General features: G+C 38.4%; 2 protein-coding genes across 2 annotated transcripts in view; one reads left to right on the forward strand and one right to left on the reverse strand.

The window, feature by feature from the left end:
• The window catches only part of LOC136269187 (ral GTPase-activating protein subunit alpha-1-like), a 35,261-nt gene extending 23,516 nt beyond the window's left edge, over positions 1-11,745 (forward strand). Inside the window, exons 21-37 of the mRNA XM_066064682.1 lie at positions 3-59; positions 109-264; positions 370-478; positions 1,114-1,190; positions 1,320-1,472; positions 3,216-3,269; positions 3,682-3,799; positions 4,707-4,894; positions 6,332-6,513; positions 7,463-7,570; positions 7,763-7,840; positions 8,068-8,191; positions 8,482-8,637; positions 9,022-9,180; positions 9,674-9,810; positions 10,673-11,049; positions 11,354-11,745. Coding sequence (XP_065920754.1) covers positions 3-59; positions 109-264; positions 370-478; positions 1,114-1,190; positions 1,320-1,472; positions 3,216-3,269; positions 3,682-3,799; positions 4,707-4,894; positions 6,332-6,513; positions 7,463-7,570; positions 7,763-7,840; positions 8,068-8,191; positions 8,482-8,637; positions 9,022-9,180; positions 9,674-9,810; positions 10,673-11,049; positions 11,354-11,469 — 2,349 coding nt within the window. The 3' untranslated portion in view covers positions 11,470-11,745. The remainder of the gene's footprint in view (positions 1-2; positions 60-108; positions 265-369; positions 479-1,113; positions 1,191-1,319; positions 1,473-3,215; positions 3,270-3,681; positions 3,800-4,706; positions 4,895-6,331; positions 6,514-7,462; positions 7,571-7,762; positions 7,841-8,067; positions 8,192-8,481; positions 8,638-9,021; positions 9,181-9,673; positions 9,811-10,672; positions 11,050-11,353) is intronic.
• On the reverse strand, positions 11,583-13,158 carry LOC136269213 (forkhead box protein fkh-2-like). Its single transcript, XM_066064716.1, has one exon. The coding sequence runs from the start codon at positions 13,084-13,086 to the stop codon at positions 11,986-11,988; it is 1,101 nt and encodes a 366-aa protein (XP_065920788.1). The 5' UTR covers positions 13,087-13,158; the 3' UTR covers positions 11,583-11,985.
• Between the last annotated feature and the right edge of the window lie 119 nt (positions 13,159-13,277).

Below are 13,277 nucleotides of genomic sequence, written 5' to 3' on the forward strand. Positions count from 1 at the left end.
AGCAACTTTGTTTGGCGATATCCAGCTTTCTGAACTACAATGCTGACTCACATAAGCAGGTATTGTTTATCTATCCCTTAATATGCTGTGTTGCAGCTGTGCTGTTAGGCATTAGTGGCCCTGATGTTGTGTCTACGTGACTGGATGATGGTGTTACCACTGTCCGAGATGCGCCAGGCTGACCAGCCAGGCACAACAGAGCTACTTAGGATGGTATTCCGAGTGCTACAGAGTGCCTTGTTCCCACAAAGCAGCCGACAACAGGTTGTGTAATGTACTCTTTTTGTTGCGTTAGTTCAGGTCATGCAGTTATAATTGCTATCTTATAACATGTTGTAGTTTTATGTCTCTGTGTTTTTCTTATGTCAGGTTTTATCCAAGTTATCGACGGTGGTGGTGCCCCCTCAAGTCTCCATACTTGGGCTGGGCCCCACAAGTGGTGCTGCCCCAGGCCGCAATCTGCCTGTGCCCTTAACAGGTATATTCCACAATCACCGCCTATGTAAATATTGACTGTATTTTGCTATTATACCTAGTATCACATTTGGTATTTTGTGGTTAGGTGTTAATTTTTAATGCCTAATACATATATGTGTGTTACATCATGTAACTAGAAATATTTAAGGCATTCAGGCTATTGATAGGACTAGTAAATAACCTGTACAGTCTGATTTGTATGTGTGCTTGTAGCTAGGAGGCCTTGTATGTGTTTAATTATTTATTTTATAAGCTTCATATTTGATTATGGAGAGTTCAACAAGTTGCACATCTGTTGGTAGCCTGTTGACAACAACAGAAGCCATAGAAAACATCATGGTACCTGTATTAAGTATGGCCCACCTGGTACCAGCAATAAATCCCTTCAGCATTTTAATAGTTTACTATATGTAGTGTCTACCAAGTGTACCAACCTGTCTGTCAGTGTGTTGTGTTTTGTGCTTGCCTAAATATGGCAATGAAATATTTGTTAGTGACTCAAGATGCATAATTATTCCATTTCTTTGTTTTTCATATTTGCTGTATCAAATTTTCTTGTTTGCTATTTGATATGTACACAAATGTTAAAACTGTTTGCTCAACAATGATTATTAGTTATATGCTAACATTGTATAGCATCACATCATCGTCATCAAATGTCTTCATCCAGTCGAGAGGGTGGCATCGATCCTGTAACTACTGCCGCTAAATCAGTACGTTGTTACCAAATATGGTTTGACTTTATGTGATGACCTCACTCGGTGTCAGCAATTTCCATAGTAACAGTAACATGCTTACAAGTCTATTCTATTTGTAATGGAACTGATATTTCCTTTGTGTAGGTACTGAGCCACTTGTTAAGCTTGCTAGGACATTTTCCATTTCACTGTGGTGCGGCACAAATAGGGTCAACGGTTGCGGAGTACCACGACTCACCGAGTCTGCAATACCTTGAGGACTTGTCTACTGAAATCTTTATGTCACCACGAGTGCAGGTACGTGGGGACACAAACAAAGAAGCATGCACTAACATCATCACTTATACATAAGAAGTTTAACTACTAAGCAACTAAGTGGTGCTACAGAAATACTCTACAATCTGTGTACAATTCTGGTGTACCTTGTACTTCTCAAGTATTGTTTAGTCCAAGGCTTAGTGCTATATAATAAATAATTATGCAAAAAATTGATTGCTGGTCAGTAGTAGGGTATCTGGTATGGTGACACTTGAGATGGCCTCATAAAGGATGACTTAATATTGGCCAGGTGTAGGTAGATTGTCCCTTCCCTGCCATTAGCAGCCAAGTGTGCTATATTGATGTGGTTATGCATGATAATTTCTCTGAAGGGAACTGAACTTGTGACGTAGAGATGCAACCTGATTAGCCTCATCTCCATGCTACATGAATATCAAGGATTTTATCCTTTGTGTACTTGTTTTTATCCTTGAAGAGTGCGCTTGTTTTGTTTCAAGGCCAGTTAGATGCTCAAACCACCATAGACCTGTTTAGGCCTTTTTATTAATTATTGCAAATTATTGGGTATAATTGTTCAGTTATCAACAGCCTGGTGTCTAGCTAGGCTCCCACCTGTTGTCAGTTTAGATCTGTGACTGTGTCATCAAGTATGCTCACCAGAACAGCATAATATGTTTGGCATAAGGCAATTAGTTTACTCTCCCCCACTTCTCCTAATCCGTAAGACATCCATTTTAGCCTGCTGACAAGGGAAGGTTTGAGGAAGGACGGAAGCCACCACATGCTGTCTGCACTCTGCTCTCCAGACCAAGCACCTTTTAGTGCAGGAGTATTCCTGGATTAATTAGTTGGTATTTCATAACTGACAACTTGTATAGCTACCTAACCCTAGCTAACTAACCTGGTGTATTTGTATGTTTGTGTACTTGATGAGTATAATGTAGTTAGTAGAATTAGATTGGACAATGTCTTGATGTAATTACCAATATTTGATTCACCATAACATATTTGGCTTTATTTAACTTGTAATTTTGGTAAGGTAGTTATCCTGTACCAGCTAAGTGTAGGAACAAATGAGAACTGTGCATTTGGTATTTTCTTTTTATAAGGCATAACAATGTTGAGTATGTAATCGTAGCCCAAGCCAAAAAGGTGTTGTAATAATTATTTCTTTCCATACTAAATTCTTAAGAAAGTCTATTAAGATAATGTGTCATGGCCCATAGCAACATAATACAAAATGGCTTGTATTATTTTTATTACAATCATTTGGAAGCCATCATTACTAACATTACATTTGAGGTTTAGTTTGTACAAATCATTGAGGAAATAACCAGGTTATGGGTTGACTTGTTAGCTTTTTATTTATTTTTTTATATGAATTTTTGCAGGTGTTATAGTAAGCAAGTTGTTTGTGTATGCTGTGTGAATCCATACAAAGTTTAATATTTTAAATGATGACTTGTTTTTTTTTTCCTTCTTGTGGACTTCTATCCATCTGAGGTGATCACTCACACACACTCAAGTCTTCTATATGTCTCAGTAGTCATGTGGTACCTATTGGGACTCTACTAGTACCTGGGTTTATGGCTTGAAGTGGTGGTTGTACCAGGAAAGCTGCTGAGTTCAGAAATTGTTTTGCCATCTTAAAATTTAAACACAAGTATACGTGTTGAAATTTTGGTGTAATTATTTATTGTATGATAATTTTTGTTTGCTGATAGCTATGTCTGTGATTTAATAATATTTTAATTTCTCTAGTTCTTCATATACAATGACTCAACCATTATATCCTGTGTGGAGATACCAACTAAGGTTTGTCCTGGGGGAAATAAGCTCATCTTTCCCACTTATACTACTGTCGGTATACGGGGAATTGTTCTAAAGTGGGAAAGCCATCCTGATAATTATTTGCTGCACTGCCTGTGGCTTTAGCTCTCAATCTGATGCCATTTTTGTACAATAGCATGGCTGGTTAGCTTGGCTAATCACCTGCTGATGCTGATCGTGATGCCAAATCACATGGCTATTATGTGCTCCACAACGTTAGCTTTAGCCTTTGTGTACAGGCCCCACCTGTGTGTCCTTAATCCTAACTGCTGCTAAGCCTTTGGAGATCCACTTGATTGTACCTTCAATTAAAGAACTTCATTGAAGTCTGTTAACATATGCTATTACTTACCTTAATAAAGAAATCTTGTTACTTTTGTGCTGTTTTTACCATCAGGCTAGCGGTCTACCTGGCTCAGCTCTGGTTGGACACTTGGAGTGTCGCATCATTGTGCGAGACATTACAGGAAAATATGTTTGGGATTCAGCTATCCTACATGGGCTTCAATCTGACAGTAAGTAAAGGCAATAGGGAGAAAAGAGATCACAATTGTGCAATAGATAATATTACAATAACAGTAAGGGAGAGCCAAGGGTGTAGGCAGTAGTCACCATGGCATGGGATATAAAAGGTTATATCTATTGGTCTGTGTTTAACTGGCTTCTATATGTTATGGCCTTATTAGTAAACCAATATTTAGTTTATTTTTATAGATGAGGTAAATTATTTGCTATTTAGTTGCTATATTAAGCAGCCACACTGACTGCATGTACATATTAATTAACAACAAATAATAAATTTATTGGAAAGCTCTTTTCGTACTTGCTACATCAGCTCACTGCATGGAAAACACATAACAACAGTGCATTAGACACGACAATTAGTCATATTAATTAGTTATGGTTAGTTTAATCTTCGTGTTAGTTAAATTATTAAATCAATTACAGTGGACAATGGGATAAAAGTCTTACTGTTTCCCCAATATTGTACCAATTGTATGAATATATAAGCAATTTGAACTATGTATTTGAAAATACTGAAACCATGTTCACATGTAGCTGAAAAGAATTTTGTTGTACAAAAAAGGGTATGGCTCAATGTGTGAAAATTGGTAATATCCCATAATTTCTGTATCCATGGTTAAACCTAGAGTCAAAAAAAAGAACTTGGTGAAAGTTTATAAATATTTTTATTTGAACGCTATACTGGTAGAAATGTGGCCTCCCTCCCATGGTCTGGGAATGAAGTCATATTACTGGTCTGGATGTGTATACTGAAATTGAAGGCACAAGTTGAGAATTAATCAATTAAGCTATTAATCCATGATATAATAATTACATAAAATCTACAATTAAATTTTCATATCAGAAATCGTAATGTTGATGTTGCTAATTCTATTATTGTTATTGTTCTTCCCTCAGGTGAACCCATACTGAATACTATGGGAACAGATAGCTCTATTATACTGGAGTCTGCAGCCAGTGTTTCCCTGGATGAGACAGACAGTTTCTCTATCCCTCCTCCTGCCGAGTTGGACGTTAATAGACCCCCAGCTCTTCCAACATGGCAGACCCATCAAAACACTCGTGATAGTGATATTCTAGATGAGGTAGGGATGCTGTTAATGCCCATGAGTAGCAATTTTACCATTTTTATGATTTTGGGAAACAAGTACATGCAATCCCTGAAAAGCAAATCCCCCTACCTAAAAATTTTTTCTTTGATTTTTATGGTATGTCATCACTAAATTTCTGCAAATAATTAGGCTTCCCCTTCTTTCATCATCCATCATTATATTATTGTAATATAATGCAGTATGTTTTTAAAAGATACTTCTATCAAACTTGATAAACGAGAAAAAAATCGAAGTAACTAAAACTCTGAATATTTTGTCTTTTCTTGCTTTGCTTGATAATTTAATAATTTTAAATGAATTCTCCACTACAGTTTCACACAATATGATAGTTAATCTTGCAACACCCTGCGTCTCGGAATTCAAGGTGCTGGACAGGTGTTCATGGTTGCTGTTTCCTAAGTTAGTAAATTATTTGGGTAGCGCAAAGCCCTATCTTGTATGTAGAAACAACATTTCTTCAATGGCTTCTTGTTCAGGCACGTAACACAGCTTTGGTCAGCACTTTTATTAATTATATAGCAACTAAATTGTTGGCGTGGTTGTCATGATTCTGGTGTGTGATTCAGTGACAGAGCATCCTCATAGGGCTGACCAGATGTGTAAAATGTTACATCACGTAGCATGTTATAGTTTCATTGTGTGACATGTAATAATGAAATTATAACTTGCATGTGTTTCATATTAAGTGTAATAAAGTTATGTGGTTAGAACTGTCGGCCCTTCTTTGTATGGGCCAAAACACACGTGTCTGGTCATTGAAAACCGTATGATGCAGCCATTACTTGTGTTCATGACATTCTTGAAACAACCTGCTCCATTCTTAACATTGTGTGTACTTAGTGATTTACTGTATTCTGTCTGCGAGAAGTTCTTCATTCTAACAGTTGCTATGTGTAGTCTTATGCAACATCTTTGGTTTTATATTGCATCTTAAAATGGAATGCCAATCACTTAGCTATCCATAGTAATGGTCTTCACCCACTGGTAGCATATGGTCACAGGCACTTAATCTTTAATGTTCCAGCAATCCTTGTACATGTATCCCTGGTGATGGTAGTGATTTAACCAGATGCAGTAGTGGTGCATTAATGGTACATTATTTGGTATGTAAATTGTGAGACTCGGTTGTATGGGTTTCTATTATGTAAAGGAAGCAATGGTTTTGTGGCTACTTCTAAAAAGCATCTTGAACTTTTGTATATACTACACTGGATCCTGTTAATATGGACACTTGAGTACACAGACACTTAGTTAAATCCCAAAGTATCCCTTAGTACATACGCTGACCTGGAAAATCATGATATCTTGATAGTCAGGACACTATTGGCTTGGTCTCAAGGTGCCCATATTATGCAGATTCCGCTGTATGTTGTTTTATGTTACAATGTGTTGTATACCATCTTTGTACAGTTGTTGCAGTACATTGAAGAGAGTAGTCCAGAGTGCACATCTCATGCGGGGGTGGGGCTGAATAGCCCTGCACCTTGCAGTGACCCTGAACTGGTCACCAGAGAGATGAACATCTTAGAATTTCTGAAAAGAGAGATGGTGACAGAAAAAGAGCAACATGAGACAACCAAATCCCTTCCCACGTAAGCTCTACAGACCTACACCTCAAATTATCCAGACCACAATTTTCTAAATTGTATTTATCTCTGTGTATGAATAATCTTTGTCTTGTGAAAATGGCTTATCAGGTTTCAGTCAAGCCATTGAACTGATAATTTATGGTTCTTGTCCAGACTATATCATACAGGAAGTTTTCTGTACTACATGATCCTCTAACAAGGCCATGGTTATGCTGCTCCAGTTACCTAATACAGGCTCAATTAGTTATCCACAAGACACAACACAGTACACCTGAGTATGACCACTTTTGCTGTATGGCTTTCCAGTTAATGACGAAACTTTACAAGTGAAATTTGACCACATATTAATTCACATTGGTGATAAGAAGGATATGGAAATACACCAACATGATAAATACTTTACACATTAAATGTTAAATATTTTACAAGTTACATGCTAAATATTTTACGAGTTACATGCTAAATATTTTATGCCTTATATAATGTCTCTAAAGAAAACACAGTTGATATTTAGTTACAATTGTACCCATTATAGCCATTAGTAGCTACGCATTACACCATGCCTAGGGTACGAATGTGTAACTGTAGGAATTCACATCACATTGAATTGGACCGAACTCATTGCCCAATTTCCTGGTCTAGACAGGCCCAACCTCTAGGCATGCAGCAGGCCCTCCCATTGATGGCCTCCAAATGTGTACAATTACCATGCTAATGTGTATGCCAACATATAGAACTTCAGTACACACACACTACAACTAATTGGTAGTATACATACAATAGCACTTGAGTGTCTTTGTCAGGTTCTGTGTGTGTTTGCACTGGGGCACTTTTGTATAGTACAACATAGAAAACTGATATGCTGTAACTGAGTAACAGACAATTAATAGCTTCATTAATGACCACCAATGAAAGTGATTATGTGTAATAATGAGTACGTTTATCTCTTTAGCATGTCTTTTAATGTGGCTGAAAGACCTGACCATGTGACTGCGTCTTTTGCATATCATTACTGCAAGTTAATCATGTCACATTTTGGAATGTTTTCTTGGGAGCAACGGTGTGTGTGTGTGCGTGTGTGTGTGTGTGTGTGTGTGTGTGTGTGTTAGTATATTTTATGTTTGTCTTTTTAAGCTATTGTGTGCAGTCTGTGTATATAGTATGTGTGTACTGTGTATGATGTATCCATGTGTTTAGTGAGTACCATGTACCCATTGTTCACTTCTTTTCTTCTATCCAATTATCCATTCAGATCTCACATGAACTTGTTAGAGAAGACAGATCAGCTAATTAGAGAGCTGAAAAACTTGGATGCCCGGAACACTCAATGGTAGGCCAATAGAGTAGTTATTAAACACTGCTTAACTGGAAACCCCACAATATGGGCTGGTCATAAACTCTACCATGTATGGTGACCACTAATTGTGGCTTCTAGTCGATAACTAGTTCTATTGTGTTAACTCAATTGTGGTTTTATACATGAAAATGTTAAGGGAGTTTTCTTAGTAATTGTGTAATGATTTTTTAATATTGTTGTTTTGTGTTTTGTTTTAATAGCCGACAAACATACAAAGTTGCTGTGATGTATGTGGCATGTGGGCAAGAAGATCGTGAATCAATATTGAAGAACACCAGCGGTAGTCAAGACTTTGAAGATTTTGTAGCTGGTTTGGGATGGGAGGTAGGCATACTTATCTTCTCTGTGTGTCATTGTGTGTGTACCGAGGCGTGTAACAGCCATCGTTGGGAATTAGCGGATCATTATGGGATGGGATAGGCTAGTAATTTCTAATCACTGGTGTACACCCTTTCCCTAGCATGCTATATAAGTTGTATTGATAGTATATTATGTACATAAACATTGAATCATTATCTTAATGCAATTTCCCAACTACTATGTACACACACATGCTTCTTTGATATTGAATTATTCCAGGTAATGTTTTGTCAACTAATTGTACTACTTTATAGGTGGATCTTGCAACTCATCAAGGCTACATGGGTGGACTAGAGTTCAAGTCAAAGTCATCACCAGGGGCTACAGCCCCCTACTTTGCCACTTCTTCAGAAGAAGTGTTCTTCCACGTCTCAACACGAATGTCTGTCACAGATGATCTTAGTCACAAGGTGGCTATAGTGCAACCTGCTATAGTGTAACGTAGTGGTGATTGCCCTGTTAGCTTACCCAAGAAGTATATCTATAATAGTGTAGGGACCATATAAGTGAAGCTGTGGTCATTATCATAATAATGTGCTGTTGAAGCCATCTTGTGAACAGTAGCTCATGATGCTGACTATTAGAATCTTGTATGGTTGCAAAGCGTTACATAGGCAGACCACAGCAAATTCACAGACTTGCTTAATTTCACATTATCGCTTGTCTCCCAAGAAACAAGATTTGTTAAATTCATTTTCCAATTGTGGCATGTCTAGAAGACTATTTTTGGTTGCCAGAGACTGTGTATAATATGTTCTGGCATGTGTGCATTATTAAATTGTGTTCCGCCATAGATACGACACATTGGCAATGACGAAGTTCACATTGTCTGGAGTACACACTGGAGAGATTATCGTCGCAGCATTTTCAAAACCCAATTTGGAGACATCCTGATTGTCATCTATCCATTACCAAACCATCTCTACAGAATTCACATCATTAAAAAACAAGATGTGAGCTGATCTTCCTGATCTCTTATATTATTTTACACTTTTTGTTCTATTCTTACAATGGATTCAGTGCACAATACCCACTACAATGGCTGCCTGTAGCTGGAACATCATTCATTGTTCCTATTGATGTGAAGGATGACTTATGAGTTACTGCTGAAGTGGCTGTTAATTGCTCTGAGCTTAAACTTATTATCACCTTGTGGTGGATAGACTGACAGCTAGGTCCCCTGTCTCCACTCAAGATCTCATCAAGCCATTCAGTCCTGCCATATTTGATTGTTCTGTGTACTTGTGTTGATGTTCCTATTTGATTCCCATTCTCTGCTCTAGTCTTTTTCTGTAGTCATATTCTGTATACAGCCTTACAAGTTTGGTTTATATTTGTTCCAGAGAAGTGGCTTTTGTTGGTGGTTAGTTAAGGGTGGTTATGATAGTGAAATAACTTATAAAAACTGATTGTGTAATGAATTCTATTAAACTGTGTTTGATCTAGGTGCCACAATTTGGTCCACTCTTTGATGGAGCTATAGTGGACCATGTCAGTTTGCCAATCCTTGTCCGAGCCACAGCCATTAACGCGATAAGATCAAAAAGAGAATCAAGAGATATCCACATGGCATATCGAGGAAGGTAGAACACCTTTGTAGTGTAATGTGTTAGACCACTTGACGAGAAAACCCTTTGACATTATCAGGGTACATAATATTTATAAGAGCTCTGTAAATATTGTACCACTCTAGTAGTAGTGTAGTGGAATTAGCAGGCTATTGACATCAAGTTGTTCAACAGTTGCATGTGAAAGTTTGATCGGCAATTACTCGACTGAGGAAATGAATTATGTAACAGTTGTCAGCAATTGATAGGGTGTAGCCTGGGTACAATTCAACCAAATGTCATTTATTAATACTAAATCAATGAACAAACCCCTAGCAATGTTAAAACCATTATTCCTAAACAGATAGGACCATTAGCTATAGGAGCCAGTGTGGCTCTCTCCCTGACTGATACTATATAGAGTTCAGTCATAAACCTTAGATGGGTTTTTCCTTTATGGTACATGTCCTATTTTTAAGGTTTCACAGAGATGATGTATGTGGTCAGTGCTTGGTGCTAACTGATTCCCAGACATTAATGTGGCTGCGTGGTAGACTACATCTGCTAGTAACATATTATCCATCCTTGGTATCACCTTGGTGGTATAATTGTGCTCAGTACACAGTTATTGAGACATATTTTGTATTTTGACTTCGCCACTTCACAAGACTACTAAACAGTTAATTCTGGGAATGTTATTACTATCGTGCCACCAGCTAGCATGTTGTCCACATACGTAATGGGTGGACTATTGTGCTAGAGGGGAAATGGTTTGAGCTGTTTATGGTAAACATGTTTACACACTTTATCACAATTTTTGGGGTGTGTAATGCCTACATGTAGGTTCGCATGTCAGTGTGGAACTACCTGGAGGTGTTATGTTTTTGATTTGCTGTAGGTACGAAGACAGAGCACAGTTCATCAAGTCGATTGTAAAGAAATTAAAACAGCAACAATGTTTTGAAGACTTTGCTATGCATTGTATGCACCCAATGGAACTGGTAACCAGCCCATCACATGTGTCGACTAGAGAGAATACTACAAGTCATATAAGTACATCCTCTAGTACTCCGATCCCGCAAGTAGGAGTGTCCCCACCTTCTGCAAGTGTGATACACCCTCAAAGCCGTTCTCCCAGGATGATGGCTAAGACACTGTCAAGTGATGCTCATATTTCTCCATCAAGTACTCTCAATACTCCAGAGCCTGGTGGAAGGCCTAGAGCACACACTTACACATATAAGAGAGATGCAATGGAGAAGATAAACAAAAAAGGCACGTAAATTGATACCTTCTTGGTACAGTATGATTTCTCCATACATGGTCATATTAAATAAGATTTTGATTGTAGTTCACTGTTACATGGGCAGCCAGTAAAGTCATCGCATGATGTCTAATTGAATTTCCTTTGCACAACTTTCACTCTGGATGAATCTCCCTGAGTTAAAATGTCCCCCCTTAGTAGTGCTAGGTAGCCGAGCATAGAGAGGAACATAGAGAGGCCATAGATATGTGAAGTAGTTGATTTATTTTCTATTTTTAAAATGTATTTGTAGTTATTTTTTTGCTATTGTTGTAGATCTTCACCATTCACTTCCACAAGGCCTATGGAGCTATGGAAGAAATAGTCCCACATCTACTCAAGAAAAACAGCCTGTGACATCCAGCGAATCAACAAATCAAGCCAATTTGTAGCTACATATTTGCTATATTATGCTATACATTTTAACCCAACATTTTTTTCAAAAATCTCATTTTTGTACATATATTGACCACTTGCACTATTCTGGTCACAAAATTATCGATAATTATTATAGACTTGTTGTCTGGCTTTTATTGAAATAACTTGTTTACACACATAACAATTGTACAGCAACAAACTGTCTACAAAAATACACATTTAGTGAAAATATACTATATATAAAATATAACATTTTTAAAAGAATAACTGTGACACTTGTGATGAAGTGATTCTCTGTTTGTTGTATGTATGCATTACCAGCATTGTAGAAAAAGTTACAAGATTTTGATACAAAAAACTGTTTACATGAATTTAAAAAAATGTTCTGATGATGTAAAGTTGATAAGTTGCCAAAAGAGACAGGATGCCAAATGATATCAAAACCACAACTAGTTACACAACACAAGGACAGTTTATAGAAAAGCAATGCCTGTGGTAAAATGATCTTTCATAGTAAACAATTTATCAGCTTAATTTGTGTAGAATGTTGGACTGCTCAATGATAACAAGGGTGTTGGTGGGGGTAGGAAAAACTGTTGATTCTGGCCATATGGTGACAGCAGATTGGGTGAGAATCCAGGTAAGCAGTTGGTGATTGGGTTGGGCACCAATGGGCTTGGAATTGGATGGGATGAAAAGCCATTATGAACACTGCTGGTTATACCACTGCTGGAGCAAGGCTGTGAGCAGCTGTTGGAAAGGGAGGTCATTCCCTTAGTAACAACCATATCCACATCGGAGGTAGTGGTCTTGAGCAAATGGTTGACTGAGAACTCCTGAGATTGACTGGTGGTCATGTCCTGACGTAGCTGAGGCTTTGGTGGTAGTGTAACACAGGGGGGGTTGAATCCATTGCTGCTGATAGACTGTGGAATTGAGTATGGGAGAGGTGGCCTGTTTGGTAGCATAGTTGCAGCTCCACCAAATGGAGCTGTAGAGAATGGGGAGCCATATAGTCTGCTGGGATCAAACTGGTTTGGAGGAAATCCACCATACTGTGGCAACATTGTTGAGTAAGGTGGGGCTTGCAAAGCTGTTCTTGGCCTCTGCCTTCTTCGCAACTTGCCGGTAGAACCTCCGATTACTACATCATCGCACATTGGGTCCAAGGTCCAGTAGTTTCCTTTGCCGGGTTCGTTGTATGGCCTTGGAACTTTCACGAAGCACTTGTTCAAGGAAAGATTGTGTCTGATCGAATTTTGCCATCCGTGCTTGTTCTCGCGATAGTACGGAAAGTTCTTTGTGATGAACTCATAAATCCCGCTAAGGGTTAGTTTCTTCTCTGGGCTCTGTCTGATTGCCATTACGATCAGTGCATTGTAAGAGAACGGCGGCTTCTTGTGGCCAGGTTTCTCGTCGCCTTTCTCACTGCCATCCTTCGGGCTTCTATTCTCTTCAAGGCTGTCCTTTTCCAGTCCCTGACAGGAGATATCAGAGTCAAAGTAAGGCGGCGTTACATGTACAGGGCTGGGACCCTGTTCCTCTGATGGTAAACCTCCCATGGTGGGCAGAGCGCATTTCGTGTCAACATAAGTCTGCTCCATGGTATCTTTACTAGCAAAATCAAACATGGTTGAACTAAACTTGAGACTCAAGTAACTGACTTAGCTAAGTTGTAGCTTTATAACGACCTAAGCTGAATTGCTCATTTTTAAGTACCCAGTGTGAAGCCACAAAAATACCTATGTGGCTTCGCTGACCACACGAATATGACTTTGGGGCGCGCGGTTTAACCCGCCGGAAAGGGTTGGGTGGCTGCAAC

The sequence above is a fragment of the Dysidea avara genome, chromosome 10 (genome assembly GCF_963678975.1).
Source record: "Dysidea avara chromosome 10, odDysAvar1.4, whole genome shotgun sequence".
Taxonomy (NCBI): domain Eukaryota; kingdom Metazoa; phylum Porifera; class Demospongiae; order Dictyoceratida; family Dysideidae; genus Dysidea; species Dysidea avara.